The 16420-nt window shown below is 36.1% G+C and overlaps 1 protein-coding gene and 1 long non-coding RNA gene across 7 annotated transcripts in view; one reads left to right on the top strand and one right to left on the bottom strand.

The window, feature by feature from the left end:
- The window catches only part of LARP1B (La ribonucleoprotein 1B), a 135274-nt gene that overhangs the window by 20040 nt on the left and 98814 nt on the right, over positions 1-16420 (bottom strand). For 4 of the 6 annotated variants that reach the window (XM_049709465.1, XM_033419410.2, XM_033419411.2 and 1 more), the window contains 2 exons: positions 16082-16308; positions 15520-15626 (listed from right to left, as the gene is read on the bottom strand). In XM_049709465.1, coding sequence (XP_049565422.1) covers positions 15520-15626; positions 16082-16308 — 334 coding nt within the window. The remainder of the gene's footprint in view (positions 1-15519; positions 15627-16081; positions 16309-16420) is intronic. The other 2 variants (XM_033419409.2, XM_033419416.2) reach the window with 1 other exon arrangement.
- LOC125964314 (uncharacterized) overlaps positions 15849-16420 on the top strand; it is a 47307-nt gene continuing 46735 nt past the window's right edge. The window contains exon 1 of the long non-coding RNA XR_007477227.1: positions 15849-15944. This is a non-coding gene — a long non-coding RNA (uncharacterized LOC125964314). The remainder of the gene's footprint in view (positions 15945-16420) is intronic.

Here is a 16420-nt window from a genome sequence, read left to right as displayed (position 1 = left end):
ACCATATATGACAGATTTTATTTCTAGAGTCTCTATTCCATTGGTCTATACATCTGTCCTTATGCCAAGACCATACTGTTTTAATTATTGTAGCCTTGTAGTAACTTTCAAAGTTGGGAAGTGTTGGTCCTCCAATTTTATTTTTCTTTTTAAGGTCATTTGGGTTTTTCAGGGCTCCTTGCAATTCCATATAAATTTGAGGATCAGCTTTTCCATTTTTGTGAAAAAGGGTATTGGAATTTTTGTAGGGATTGTGTTAAATCTATAGATCACTTTCGATTGTAATAATGTCATAACAATGTTAAGTCTTCCTATCCATGAAAATGGATTGTCTTTCCATTTATTTAGGTCTCCTGTAATTTTTTCAGCAATGTGTTTTGTAGTTTTCAGTGTATAAGTCTTTCACTTCCTTGGTTAGATTTATTCCTAAGTATTTAATTTTTAGACAGTAATGTAAATAGAATTGCTTTCTTAATTTCCTTTTCAAATCATTCAATGCTGCATATAGAAACACAAGCTGATTTATGTGTATTTTGTACAGTGCAACTTTGCCAAATTTGTTTATTAGCTTCAGTTTCTTTCTTGTTGATTCTTTGTAATTTTCTATTTATGGAATCATATTATTTGTGACTAGAGATAGATTTACCTCTTCCTTTCATATTTGATGTCTTTTCTTTCATTTTCTTCTCTATTAGTTCTGGCTAGGACTTCCAGCACAACAGTGAATACCAATGGCAAAAGCGTGTATTCCTGTCTTGTTCCTGATCTTAGGGGAACAGCTTTCAGTCTTTCACCATTGAGTATAATGCCAGCCATGGGTTTCTCATAAATGCTTTTTTCATGTGAGGAATTTTCCCTCTAATCCTAGTTTTCTAAGAGGTTTTAATCATAAAAGTTGGATTTTGTCCTTTCCTATGTCAATTGATATGATTATGTAGTTTTTCCCTTAGTTCTATTAATACGATGTATAATGTTGATTTTCTTGTATTGAACCACTCTTGTACTACTTGGGATAAATCCTGCTTGCCATGGTGAATAATCATTTTATTATGCTATTGGATTTCATTTGCTAATATTTTGTTGAGGACATATGCATCTATATTCATAGGAATACTGGCATATAATTTTATTTTCTTGTGATATCTTTATCTAGTTTTGGTATTAGGGTAATGCAGGCCTCAGAGAATAAATATTCCCTTCTCTTCAATTTTTTGAAGGAGTCTGAAGAGAGTTAGTGTTAATTCTTCTTCAACTATTTGGTAGAACTTACTAGTGAAGCAATTTGGTCCAGAACTTTCTTTGTTAGGGATTTTTGATTCCTGATTTGATCTCCCTACTTCTTATAGGTGGGTCGAATCTTCTATTTCTTATTGAATCAGTTTAAGTAATTTATATGTTTCAAGGAATTTATGCATTCCTTCTAGGTTACCTAATTTGTTGATGTATAGTAATTTGTTCATAGTATTCTCTTAGGATCCCTTCTATCTCTATAAGGTCAGTAGTAATGTCTCCATTTTCATTTCTGATTTTAGTTACTTATATCTTCTTTTTTTCCCTTGGCAGTCTAGCTAAAGAAAGGCTTGTCAGTTTGTTGATCTTCTTAAAGAACCAACTTTTGACTTCACTGATTTTCTCTACTGTTTTACTCTTCTCTATATTGTTTATTTTTACTCTAATCTTTAATATTTCTTTCCTTCTGCTATCTTTGTTTTTAGTTTGCTCTTCCTTTTTGAATTCCTTAAGGTAAAATGTTAGGCTACTGATTTGTGATTTCTCTTCTTTTTAAATGTGATTTCTCTTCTTTTCTCTTCTTTTTAGTTATAATTTTCCTGCACCCCATAAGATGTGGTATGCTGTGTTTCCACTTTCATTCATCTCTAAGTACAGTCATCCCTCAGTATTCATGGAGGATTGGTTACAGAACCCTTCATGGATGCGAAACCCATGGATATGGAGGGCGAACTGTAATTTCCATTGCAATTTCTTCTTTGACCCATGGGGTACTTAAGAATGTGTTGTTTAATTTCCACATATTTGTGAATTTTCGTTTTTCTTCTGTTAGGGATTTCTAACATCATCCTACTGTGGTCAGAGAAGATACGTTGTGTGACATTTCTTTTAAAATCTATTGAAACTTCTGTTACAGCCTAACATATGGTCTATTGTGGAGAATGTCCCACATGTACTTATGAATTTGTATTCTTCTATTGCTGGGTGAAATATTCTATAAATGTCTGTTAGGTCTAATTGGCTTATTATGTTGCTCAAGTCCTCTATTTTGTTAATCATCTTATGTTGAGATGATCTATGCATTACTGAAATCAGGGTATTGAAATCTCCAACTATTCTTGTAGAACTATTTATTTCTCCTCTCAATTCTGTCAGTTTTCGCTTCGTATAACTCCCGAGGGGCTGTTATTAGTTACATAAATGTTTATAATGAAACTTCTATTAATATATAATATCCTTAGCTCTTATAATCTTTTTGGATTTAAAGTGTACTTTGTTTGATATTAAAATAGCCACCCCAGCTCTCTTAAATTTGCATCTTTTCACTTTCAATCTATTTGTGTCTTTGAATCTAACATGAGTCTCTTGTAGACAGTATATAGTTGGATCATGTTTTTAATCCATTCTGCCAATCTCTGCCTTCTGATTGGAAAATGCAATCTATTCATATTTAAAGTAATTACTGGTAAGGAAGGACCTGCCATTTTGTTATTACTTTTCTATATGCCTTATAGATTTGCTGTCCCTCCTTTCCTCTCTTATTGCCTAACTTTTGTGTTATTTCTTTTCCTTTTGAATAAAATATTTTGATCCCTTCTCATTTCCTTTTATATATATTCTATAGATATTTTCTTTGTGGTTATCATGAGGATTACACTTAACAAAAACTCTGCCCTTATACACCTCTGTTCCCCACTTTCTGTTACTGATGTCATAAATTACATCTTTATACACTATATACCCAACAACATAGATTAGTAATTTTTTAATGCATTTGTCTTTTAAATAACATATAAAGTAAAAAATGGAGTTACAAATTAAATTACAACAAAACTCTTACCAAAGTTCTTTCTTTCTTCAGATGGCTTCATGTTACTGTCTAGTGTCCATTCATTTCAAACTGAGGACTATCTTTAGCATTTCTTGCTGGGCAGATCTAGTGGTAATGAACTCTTTCAGATTTTTTTTTCTTTTTTTTTTTGGTATAAAGACTTTATCTTTCAGAGGAGTACTAGGGTTACGGCAAATTGCGTGAAAGGTATAGAGAGCTCCCTCATACCACCTGCATGCCTTGCTCCCCACACAATAGCTTCCCCCACTATCAACATCCAGCACAACTCCCAACAGAGTGGTACATTTGTTACAACTGACAAACCCACACTGACACGTCATAATCACCCAAAGTCCATAGCTACATTAGTGTTCTCTCTTGGTGTTGGACATTCTACGGGTTTGGACAAATGTAAAATGAGATGTAGCCATCATTAGAGTATCATACACAGTATTTTCACCTCCCGAAAAATCCTGTGTTCCACCTGTTCATCTCTTCCTCCCCCCAACCCCTAGAAACAACAACGGGTCTTTTTATCACCTCCATAGTTTTCCTTTTCCAGAATGTCGAATAGTTGAAATTTGTAGCCTTTTCAGATTGGATCCCTTCACTTAGTAATGTGCATTTAAGGTTCCTCCATGTCTCTTCATGGTTTGATAGCTCGTTTCTTTTTACCACTGAATAATATTCCATTTTCTGAATATACCACATTTTATCCATTTGCCTACTGAAGGATGTTCTGGCTGCTGCCAAGTTTTTGCAATTATGAATAAAGCTGTTCTAAACATCCATGAGCAGGTTTTTGTGTGGACATAAGTTTTCAGCTCCTTTGGGTAAGTACCAAGGAGGGTGACTGCTAGATTGTATGGTAAGAGTATGTTTAGTTTTGTTAGAAACTTCCAAACTGTCTTCCAAGGTGGCTGTACCATTTTGCATTCCTACCATCAATGAATGAGAGTTCCTGTTACTTCACATTCTCACCAGCATCTTTAGTGCTGTCAGTGTTCTGGAATTCGGCCACTCTAATAGGTATGTAGTAGAATCTCACCATTGTCTTACTTTGCAATTCCCTGCTGATAATATGATGTGGACTATCTTCATGTGCTTATTTGCCATTTATACATCTTCTTTGGTGAAGTGTCTGTTTGTCTTTGGCCCATTTTCTAACCAGGTTTGTTGCTGTTGTTGAGTTTTAAAAGTTCTTTGTATATTTTGCATAATAGTCCTTTACCAGATGTGTCTTTTGTAAATACTTTCTGCCAATCTGGGGCTTGTCTTTCCATCCACTTGACAGTGTCGCTCACAGAGCAAAAGTTTTTCATTTTAATGCAGTCCAGCTTATTGATTTCTTCCTTCTCAAATTCTGCTTTTGGTGTTGTATCTAAAAAGTCACCGCCCAATCCAAGATCAGGTAGATTTTCTCCTGTTATTTTTATAGATTTATAAAGGAGTTTTATAGTTTTGTGTTTTATGTTTAGGTCTGTGATGCATTTTGAATTATCTTTTGTGAAGGGTGTAAGATCTATGTCTAGACTTAATTTTTGCATGTGAATGTCCAATTGTGCCAGAACCATTAGTTAAAAAGATTATCTTTGCTCCTTTGTCAAAGACCATTTGACTACATTTATGAGGATTTATTTCTATGTGGATTTTTTTATTGAAATTGTATGGAATATGTAGATCAAGTTGGGATGAACAACTGATATCTTGACAGCGTTTTTTTTTTTACATCTTTATTGGAGTATAATTGCTTCACAATGGTGTGCTAGTTTCTGCTTTATAACAAAGTGAATCAGTTATACATATACATATGTTCCCATATCTCTTCCCTCTTGCATCTCCCTCCTTCCTACCCTCCTTATCCCACCCCTCTAGGTGGTCAAAAAGCACCGAGCTGATCTCCCTGTGCTATGCGGCTGCTTCCCACTAGCTATCTATTTTACGTTTGGTAGTGTGTATATGTCCATGCCACTCTCTCACTTTATCACAGCTTACCATTCCCCCTCCCCATATCCTCAAGTCCATTCTCTAGTAGGTCTGTGTCTTTATTCCTGTCTTACCCCTAGGTTCTTCATGACATTTTTTTTCCAGTTAAATTCCATATATATGTGTTAGCATACGGTATTTGTCTTTCTCTTTCTGACTTACTTCACTCTGTATGACAGACTCTAGGTCTATCCACCTCATTACAAATAGCTCAATTTCGTCTCTTTTTGTGGCTGAGTAATATTCCATTGTATATATGTGTCACATCTTCTTTATCCATTCATCTGATGATGGACACTTAGGTTGTTTCCATCTCCGGGCTATTGTACATAGAGCTGCAATGAACATTTTGGTACACGATTCTTTTTGAATTATGGTTTTCTCAGGGTATATGCCCAGTAGTGGGATTGCTGGGTCATATGGTAGTTCTATTTGTAGTTTTTTAAGGAACCTCCATACTGTTCTCCATAGTGGCTGTACCAATTCACATTCCCACCAGCAGTGCAAGAGTGCTCCCTTTTCTCCACACCCTCTCCAGCATTTATTGTTTCTAGATTTTTTGATGATGGCCATTCTGACTGGTGTGAGATGATACCTCATTGTAGTTTTGATTTGCATTTCTCTAATGATTAAAAATATCAAGAATTCTTTCATGTGTTTGTTGGCAGTCTGTATATCTTTGTTGGAGAAATGTCTGTTTAGGTCTTCCGCTGATTTTTGGATTGGATTGTTTGTTTTTTTGTTATTGAGCTGCATGAGATGCTTATAAATTTTGGAGATTAAACCTTTGTCAGTTGCTTCATTTGCAAATATTTTCTCCCATTGTGAAGGTTGTCCTTTGGTCTTGTTTATGTTTTTCTTTGCTGTGCAAAAGCTTTTAAGTTTTGTTAGGTCCCATTTGTTTATTTTTGTTTTTATTTGCATTTCTCTGGGAGGTGGGTCAAAAAGGATATTGCTGTAATTTATGTCATAGAGTGTTCTGCCTATGCTTTCCTCTAAGAGTTTGATAGTTTCTGGCCTTACATTTAGGTCTTTAATCCACTTTGAGCTTATTTTTGTGTATGGTGTTAGGGAGTGATCTAATCTCATACTTTTACATGTACCTGTCCAGTTTTCCCAGCACCACTTATTGAAGAGGCTGTCCTTTCTCCACTGTACATTCTTGCCTCCTTTATCAAAGACAAGGTGACCATAGGTGCGTGGGTTTATCTCTGTGCTTTCTATCCTGTTACATTGATCTATATTTCTGTTTTTGTGCCAGTACCATACTGTCTTGATTACTGTAGCTTTGTAGTATAGTCTGAAGTCAGGAAGCCTGATTCCTCCAGCTCCATTTTTCATTCTCAAGGTTGCTTTGGCTATTCGGGGTCTTTTGTGTTTCCATACAAATTGTGAAATTTTTTGTTCTAGTTCTCTGAAAAATGCCAGTGGTAGTTTCATAGGGATTGCACTGAATCTGTAGTTGCTTTGGGTAGTAGAGTCATTTTCACAATGTTGATTCTTCCAATCCAAGAACATGGTATATCTCTCCATCTATTTGTATCATTTTTAATTTCTTTCATCAGTGTCTTATAATTTTCTGCATACAGGTCTTTTGTCTCCTTAGGTAGGTTTATTCCTAGGTATTTTATTCTTTTTGTTGCAATGGTAAATGGGACTGTTTTCTTGATTTCACTTTCAGATTTTTCATCCTTAGTGTATAGGAATGCCAGAGATTTCTGTGCATTAATTTTGTATCCTGCTACTTTACCAAATTCATTGATTAGCTCTAGTAGTTTTCTGGTAGCATCTTTAGGATTCTGTATGTATAGTATCATGTCATCTGCAAACAGTGACAGCTTTACTTCTTCTTTTCCGATTTGGATTCCTTTTATTTCCTTTTCTTCTCTGATTGCTGTGGCTAAAACTTCCAAAACTATGCTGAATAAGAGTGGTGAGAGTGGGCAACCTTGTCTTATTCCTGATCTTAGTGGAAATGCTTTCAGTGTTTCACCATTGAGGATGATGTTGGCTGTGGGTTTGTCATATATGGCCTTTATTATGTTGAGGAAAGTTCCCTCTATGCCTGCTTTCTGCAGGGTTTTTACCATAAATGGGTGTTGAATTTTGTTGAAAGATTTCTCTGCATCTATTGAGATGATCATATGGTTTTTCTCCTTCAATTTGTTAATATGGTGTATCACATTGATTGATTTGCGTATATTGAAGAATCCTTGCATTCCTGGAATAAACCCCACTTGATCATGGTGTATGATCCGTTTAATGTGCTGTTGGATTTTGTTTGCTAGTATTTTGTTGAGGATTTTTGCATGTATGTTCATCAGTGATATTGGCCTGTAGTTTTCTTTCTTTGTGATATCCTTGTCTGGTTTTGGTATCAAGGTGATGGTGGCCTCATAGAAAGAGTTGGGGAGTGTTTCTCCCTCTGCTATATTTTGGAAGAGTTTGAGAAGGATAGGTGTTAGCTCTTCTCTAAAAGTTTGATAGAATTTGCCTGTGAAGCCATCTGGTCCCAGGCTTTTGTTTGTTGGAAAATTTTTAATCACAGTTTCAATTTCAGTGCTTGTGATTGGTCTGTTCATATTTTCTATTTCTTCCTGATTCAGTCTTGGCAGGTTGTGCTTTTCTAAGAATTTGTCCATTTCTTCCAGGTTGTCCATTTTCTTGGCATAGAGTTGCTTGTAGTAATCTCTCATGATCTTCTGTATTTCTGCAATGTCAGTTGTTACTTCTCCTTTTACATTTCTAATTCTATTGATTTGAGTCTTCTCCCTTTTTTTCTTGATGAGTCTGGCTAATGGTTTATCAATTTTGTTTACCTTCTCAAAGAACCAGCTTTTAGTTTTATTGATCTTTGCTACCGTTTTCTTCATTTCTTTTTCATTTATTTCTGATCTGATCTTTATGATTTCTTTCCTCCTGCTAACTTTGGGGTTTTTTTGTTCTTGTTTCTCTAATTGCTTTAGGGGCAAGGTTAGGTTGTTTATTCGAGATGTATCCTGTTTCTTAAGGTAGGACTGTATTGCTATAAACTTCCCTCTTAGAACTGCTTTTGCTGCATCCCATAGGTTTTGGGTCATCGTGTTTCCATTGTCATTTGATTCTAGGTATTTTTTGATTTCCTCTTTGATTTCTTCAGTGATCACTTCGTTATTCAATAGTGTATAGTTTAGCCTCCATGTGTTTGTATTTTTTACAGAACTTTTCCTGTAATTGATATCTAGTCTCGTAGCATTGTGGTCGGAAAAAATACTTGATCCAATTTCAATTTTCTTAAATTTACCAAGGCTTGATTTGTGACCCAAGATATGATCTATCCTGCAGAATGTTCCATGAGCACTTGAGAAAAATGTGTATTCTGTTGTTTTTGGATGGAATGTCCTATAAATATCAATTAAGTCCATCTTGTTCAATGTATCACTTAAAGCTTGTATTTCCTTATTTATTTTCTGTCTGGATGATATGTCCATTGGTATAAGTGGGGTGTTAAAGTTCCCCACTATTATTGTGTTTCTGTCGATTTCTCCTTTTATGGCTATTAGCATTTGCCTTATGTATTGAGGTGCTCCTATGTTGGGTGCATAAATATTTATAATTGTTATATTTGATTCTTGGATCAATCCCTTGATCATTAGGTAGTGTCCTTCTTTGTCTCTTCTAATAGTCTTTATTTTAAAGTCTATTTTGTCTGATATGAGAATTGCTACTCCAGCTTTCTTTTGGTTTCCATTTGCATGGAATATCTTTTTTTCTTTTTTTTGCTTGGGCCTCTCACTGCTGTGGCCTCTCCCATTGCGGAGCACAGGCCCCGGACGCGCAGGCTCAGCGGCCATGGCTCACGGGCCCAGTCGTTCGGTGGCATGTGGGATCTTCGTGGACCGGGGCACGAACCCACGTCCCCTGCATCGGCAGGCTGACTCCCAACCACTGCGCCACCAGGGAAGCCCTGCATGGAATATATTTTTCCACCCCCTCACTTTCAGTCTGTATGTGCCTCTACATCTGAAGTGGGTCTCTTGTAGACAGCATATATATGCGTCTTGTTTTTGTATCCATTCAGACAGTCTGTGTCTTTTGGTGGGAGCATTTAGTCCATTTACATTTAAGGTAATTATCGATATGTATGTTCCTATTCCCATTTTCTTAATTGTTTTGGGTTTGGTATTGTAGGTCTTTTCCTTCTCTTGTGTTTCTTGCCTAGAGAAGGTCCTTTAGCATTTGTTGTAAAGCTGGTTTGGTGGTGCTGAACTCTCTCAGCTTTTGCTTGTCTGTAAAGGTTTTAATTTCTCCTTCAAATCTGAATGAGATCCTTACTGGGTAGAGTAATCTTGGTTGTAGGTTTTTCTCCTTCATCACTTTAAATATGTCCTGCCAGTCACTTCTGGCTTGCAGAGTTTCTGCTGAAAGATCAGCTGTTAACCTTATGGGGATTCCCTTGTGTGTTATTTGCTGTTTCTCCCTTGCTGCTTTTAATATGTTTTCTTTGTATTTAATTTTTGACAGTTTGATTAATATGTCTTGGTGTGTTTCTCCTTGGATTTATCCTATATGGGACTCTCTGTGGTTCCTGGACTTGATTAACTATTTCCTTTCCCATACTAGGGAAGTTTTCAACTATAATCTCTTCAAATATTTTCTCAGTCCCTTTCTTTTTCTCTTCTTATCCTGGAACCCCTATAATTCGAATGTTGGTGCGTTTAATGGTGTCCCAAAGGTCTCTGAGACTGTCCTCAGTTCTTTTCATTCTTCTTTCTTTATTCTGCTCTGCAATAGTTATTTCCACTATTTTATATTCCAGGTCACTTATCCGTTTTTCTGCCTCAGTTATTCTGCTATTGATCCCATCTAGAGTATTTTTCATTTCATTTATTGTGTTGTTCATCATTGCTTGTTTCATCTTTAGTTATTCTAGGTCCTTGTTAAATGTTTCTTGCATTTTCTCTATTTCCAAGATTTTGGATCATCTTTACTATCATTATTCTGCATTCTTTTTCAGGTAGACTGCCTATTTCCTCTTCATTTGTTAGGTCTGGTGGGTTTTATCTTGCTCCTTCATCTGCTGTGTGTTTTTCTGCCTTCTCATTTTGCTTATCTTACTGTGTTTGGGGTCTCCTTTTTGCAGGCTGCAGGTTCGTAGTTCCCGTTGTTTTTGGTGTCTGTCCCCAGTGGCTAAGGTTGGTTCAGTGGGTTGTGTAAGCTTCCTGGTGGAGGGGACTAGTGCCTGTGTTCTGGTGGATGAGGCTGGATCTTGTCTTTCTGGTGGGCAGGTCCACATCTGGTGGTGTGTTTGGGGGTATCTGTGGACTTATTATGATTTTAGGCAGCCTCTCTGCTAATGGATGGGGTTGTGTTCCTGTCTTGCTAGTTGTTTGGCATAGGGTGTCCAGCACTGTAGCTTGCTGGTTGTTGAGTGAAGCTGGGTGTGTGTGTTGAGATGATCTCTGGAAGATTTTCACTGTTTGATATTATGTGGAGCTGGGAGGTCTCTTGTGGACCAGTGTCCTGAAGTTGGCTCTCCCAACTCAGAGGCACAGCACTGACTCCCGGCTGCAGCACCAAGAGCCTTTCATCCACACGGCTCAGAATAAAAGGGAGAAAAAGTAGAAAGAAAGAAAGGAAGGAAGGAAGGAAGGAAGGAGGGAGGGAGGGACGGAAGGATGTAAGGAAGGAGGGAGGGAGGGAGGGAAGGAAGAAAGAAAGAAGGAAAGAAAAAGAAAGAAAGAAAGGAAGGAAGGAAGGAGGGAGGGAAGGAAGAAAGAAAGAAAAAAAATAACTGTGCGTGGGCTTTCTCTAGTTGCGGCGAGCAGGTGCTACTCTGTTGCGGTGCGTGGGCTTCTTATTGCAGTGGCTTCTCTTTGTTGCAGAGCATGGGCTCTAGGGGCACAGGCTTCAGTAGTTGTGGCACATGGGCTCAGTAGTTGTGGCATGCAGGCTCAGTAGTTATGGCTCATGGGCTGTAGAGCACAGGCTCAGTAGTTGTGGCACACAGGCTTAGTTGCTCCATGGCATGTGGGGTCTTCCCAGACCAGGGCTTGAACCTGTGTCCCCTGCAATGGCAGGCAGATTCTTAACCACTATGCCACCAGGGAAGTCCAACAGTAGTTTAATTAATTTCAAATTCTACTAGTTCATTGTTGTTATATAGGGAAGTGATTGACTTTTGTATATTAACCATATATCCTGAAACCTTGATGTAATTGCTTATTAGTTCCAGGAGTTTTGTTAATTATTTATGACTTTTTACATATACAATCTTGTCATCTGTGAACAAAGACAGTTTTATTTCTTCTTTCTAATTCAATATGTCTTTTGTTTCCTTTTCTTTTCCCTCAGGCTTTGTTTATCTCTGAATGTCTCCCTCAATTTTGAAGGGCAGTTTTATCAGATAAGGAATTCTCAGTGGATGGGGATTTTTCCCCCCAGCACTTTGAATATATCAGTCTACTGACTTCTGGCCTCTGAGAAACTGCCTGATACATTTACTAAGGACTTCTTGTATGTGATGAGTCTCTTCTCTCCTGCTGCTTTCAGGATTCTCTCTTTGTTTTTGGTTTTCAACCGTTTAATTAGTGTCTTAATGTGAGTCTCTTTGGGTTTATCCTACTTCAAGTTCATTAAGCTTTTTAGATTTGTAGATTCATGTATTTCATCAAATTGGGAGCCAGTATTCTTTCAAATATTCTTCCTGCCCCCTTTTTCCTCTTTTCCTTCTGAGATTCCCACAATGTTTGTATTGGGCTAGTTCATGTGTCCTACAGATCCCTTAGACACTACTAGTTTTTTCTTCTTTCTTTCTGTTCCTCAGACTTGATAATTCAAATTGTTCCATCTTTAAGTCTACTGATTCTTTCCTCTTTCTTCTGTTTGATGAAATCTGCTTTTGAACCTTCTGGTGTATTTTTCATTTTAGTTATTGTATTTTCACCTCCAGAATTCCTTTCTGGTTCCTTTGTATAATTTCTATCTCTATTGATAATCTTGTTTTCTTCATACATTGTTTTGCTATCTTTGTCTATATCTTCCTTTATTTAGCTCTTTGAGTATCCTTAAAACAGCTGTTTTAAAGACTTCATTTTGAAAGAATGGAACCCAGGCTTCATCAGGTACATTTTCTGTCAATTAATTTTGTTCCTTTAAATGGCCCATACTTTCTTATTTCTTTGTAAGCCTTGTGATTTTTTGTTGAACAATGAAGATTTGAATCTTATAAAGTGGTAACTCTGGAAATCAAATTCTCCCTCTTCCCCAGGGTTTGCTGTTTTTTTTTCCAGCTATTGTAGGCTGCTTCTGTGCTGGGATAAGCCTGAGGTAAAAGCTTAAAGTCCCCTTAGGTTTTTTTCCACATTTTTCCTTGGGCATGGGTGGTAATTTTCTAAATTTCCCTCATTAGTGGTTGTTTTTGGAAAAAAAAAAAAAAAGACATTCAGACAGTGGGGATGAAACAAAGGCTACCAGACTCTGTGTCTGTACCTTATTGACCAGAGGCAGTTAGCAGTCAACACAGAACTCCAATATTTGGAGGACAAGGTCCTTATTGCCTACTTTGGATCCAGCAAGCCACACCAGAGGTGTGGGTTGCCATCTTCCCAAATGCCTGTCACAGGGCTGGGGCAGTGGGAGATGGCCACTACTACACCAAAGGCTGACATCAACGAATATTAACAATTTACCAGACACGCTTTCCCCTGGAAGCTTTAAGTGTTCAGATAGACTGTAGAGTTCCAAAATAGTCAATGCAGACAGTTTCTGCTGATACAGTTGTTGTCCAAGTGGTGAGACAGATTCCTGTTCCTTCCCATTCTGCCATCTTCCTGACATTACTCTCCTTAGTGGTTATTTTTTTAATGTAATTTTTTTTATTGTATTCTGACGTGTCATCATTTAAAAGTCCGCATAACTCAGTTAATCAGTTTTTCCAAATGACCAATTCATGATGTTACAAATGCATGCATAGACAAAAAGAGCCATTCAAATTGGAAGAAGTCCAATGGCTTTTAATGTAACAGAGTATGAAAAATTCACTGAGTAGAAGAAGGTCACTTATATATGGCTTAGATTCTACACTGCAACTAACTTTTAAAAAATTACCACTTGTTCAGCTTTGGTATAATATCAAAGAAGAATACCTACAATTATCTGAAAAGGCTATTAAAATACTCCTCCCTTTCTTGGATTTTATTCCTCTACAACAACAATAAAAAAACAAATTATAAGATTGAATATAGAAACATATGAGAATACAGTTATCTCATATAAAGCAAAAACATTAAACAAATATGCAAAACTTTAAAACAATGCCACTCTATTCAGGAATTTTTTTGTTTTGAGAAATGTAATTATATTTCATAAAAATATGTCATTTATGTTAATATGTAATATGTTTATTATTATTTTAAATGAATAAATATTTAATTGTTTTCAGTTTTACTTTTAAACTCAATTTGTTTAATTTTTTATTTTTAAATTATATAACTCCCATAAACAAAAGCTCTATGAGGTCCTCAATAACTAAAAGGATAAAGAGGTCCTTAGACAAAAAAGTTTGAAAATTATTTCACTAAACCATATCACTTTTGATGCTTAAAATTCATTATAAACAGAATGAGCCGTGGATCTGAATTCATACCTAGATCCATCATAGAATTCTATGCTCATTGAAAATATCTTTCAAAATGAAAAAGAAGAAACCTTTTCCTGATAAACAAAAGCTAACAGAATTCATTGCCAACAGAACTGCACAAGAAATGAAGAGCGTTGTAAATGGTAAAAATGAGAATACATTTAAAATTCCTTTTTTTCATGTTAATTGTTTTAAAAGATAATTGTCTAAAGAAAAATAATAACAAAATATAGCAGAAAGGACAGTAGGAAAAGGAACTTTACTGCAGTACGGTTCTTATCCTATACGTGTAATGATATATTACTTGAAAATAGATTATATTTTAAAACGTATATTATAAACCCTAGAAGACCAGTAAAAAATAAGAGATACAACAAGAAGACAATAGTAGAGATAAAATAGAATCATTACAAAAACTAAGCTGATCCAAAAGAAAGTAGGAGAAAAGAACAAAGAACAGATGAGACAAACAGACTTTAAGACACTACCAGCACTGACATTAATGTAGATGGTCAAAGATAAGACTGCTTACAGTGGGGGAGGCAGGGTATGCAGAGGGTACGGGGAGCTCTGTGTACCTCCCACTCAAGTCTGCTGTGTAGCTACAACTCCTCTAAAAGACAAGCTGGCGAACAAAATCCACCCCTCATTATTGTAACTACATACTTGCCTGTCATCTCTGAATTAAACTCCAGAAAGGCAGGGACTGTACCTGCCTTGTTCCCTGCTACATATCAGTGCAACATTTTTCACCATTATCTACTGATCTCTAAATATACTGCTCTGATAAAAATAAATAAATAAAAGAAAAAAACTCTCAAAATGACTTAGAATACAAAATAACTATTCGTATACAATAGGTGTGCAAGAAGAACATATACACAGTTTATCTTTTAAGGAAAATATATCTAATGAGAACAAAATGTAAAAGAAACAAATTAACATCCCTGCAAAGACATACTTGGAGATTTTCAGATCATGATACACTCTCTAGCTTTTCTTTGAATGAAACTAACTAATCCTTCCCTTAACCAGTCAAAAAACACTTTTTCCTAAAGTTCATTTTCCAATTAGAAAGCTGATCAGATAATTATTCTGAAAATATTTATACAAACACAAGATAGGTTAGGTTTTCACTGAGGTAAATAATACTCTTTCTTTTTTAAATTAAAAACTAAAAGACAAACCACTTACTGCTAATAACTAGCTAATCTAAATTATTTCCCCCAAAGGAAAAATTCCAAAATATTAATGTGTTTTATTTCCATATCCTTTACGTAGTTTTGAGTAGATTGTTTAGCACATTAACTAAGAACCTACTATGCTATGAAAAATATGGAATCTTTCCAAAGATAATAACTTTAATATATCTAAATTTTTTTTTTTTTTTGCGGTACGCGGGCCTGTCACTGTTGTGTCCTCTCCTGTTGCGGAGCACAGGTTCCAGACGCACAGGCTCAGCGGCCATGGCTCACGGGCCCAGCCGCTCCGCGGCATGTGGGATCTTCCCGGACCGGGGCACGAACCCGTGTCCCCTGCATCGGCAGGCGGACTCCCAACCACTGCGCCACCAGGGAAGCCCGACCTAAATGTTTTTAATCGAAGAGTACACATTTGTGAAAATTACTTTAAAAGGAAAAAAAAACAAAAACCTGTCCTACTGAATTATTCCTTAATATACTTATTGTAAAACGGTCCCATTTATTTCCCCTTCTTTGGCTTCTTTTTACTATTTTGTTGTTCTATTAATTTGCTAACATATTAATTCTTAAATGTTCCCAAATATCTAACTAGTAACTGTTTTCAACAAATTTAAAATCAAGAACAAAGCAATATTTGACAAATACGGTACCTGACAGAGGATGTTCTTGGCCCATGATCTCTGGAATCCATTACCCAACCAACATGACACTCTAGAGGGGGATTTGTACTATGTCTTGTTTTTCTCTTTCTTGGACTCTAAGGAAAAAGAAGTCAAACGTTCCAATTACCTTCTGTAGTGTGAACCTCACAAGTAAATTAAAAAAACCCTCTGACTGTAAACCAACTCAAACATTTTCATATGGTGGGTGACACATTATGAAATCATATGAAGTCACAAAACTCAAATATGTCACATACAAGTTACAAAACTTCACAAGACCCTTTGCTAGGTTTCAACACAAGGATTAAAAAAAATACAACTTAGAATGATTCCTCATTACACCTTCTGATTGTCTTTAATTAACACTATCCATTGTTAGAAGTTATTCCTTAACCTGAGAAGACATCGCTATGGTAAAATACCATTTTTAAATGAATTCTTGCAGTCTAAAATATACATTATTTTTATTGTTATAGAAACTAAAAAAGTATCATTTTGTAATGTTGAAGTATACAAACGGCAGGCTTTATATTCCTGGTGTTTTGTGTACCTTTACATCAATGGCTTTGGGTTCTTTAACAACAGGATAAAATCTTGGTGTTTTGTTTGGATCTTGTAATCTAGGTGTTCGAGGTGTTTTGGGTGTCCTTGCAGGATAAATTCTAGGAGATTCTGGAACTACCGTGGGTAATGAACGGGCCATTGTTGCCGAAGACATTTCTGAAACATCAAACAACTTCTGAGCTAATTCATCAGTCAAATCTGCAAAATAAAAAGCTGTTAAAAGGATTTAGGTGCTAGAAAAATATTTTACTTTGGGAACAAGGATAATTCTGAAATTCTCTACTCTCAGAGGATTTTTTCATCAGAAATATTTCAAATATATAAG

This window comes from Orcinus orca, chromosome 4, assembly GCF_937001465.1.
Source record: "Orcinus orca chromosome 4, mOrcOrc1.1, whole genome shotgun sequence".
Classification (NCBI taxonomy): domain Eukaryota; kingdom Metazoa; phylum Chordata; class Mammalia; order Artiodactyla; family Delphinidae; genus Orcinus; species Orcinus orca.
The sequence above is the reverse complement of the archived record's forward strand: the minus strand, read 5'-3'. Positions and strand labels throughout refer to the sequence as shown.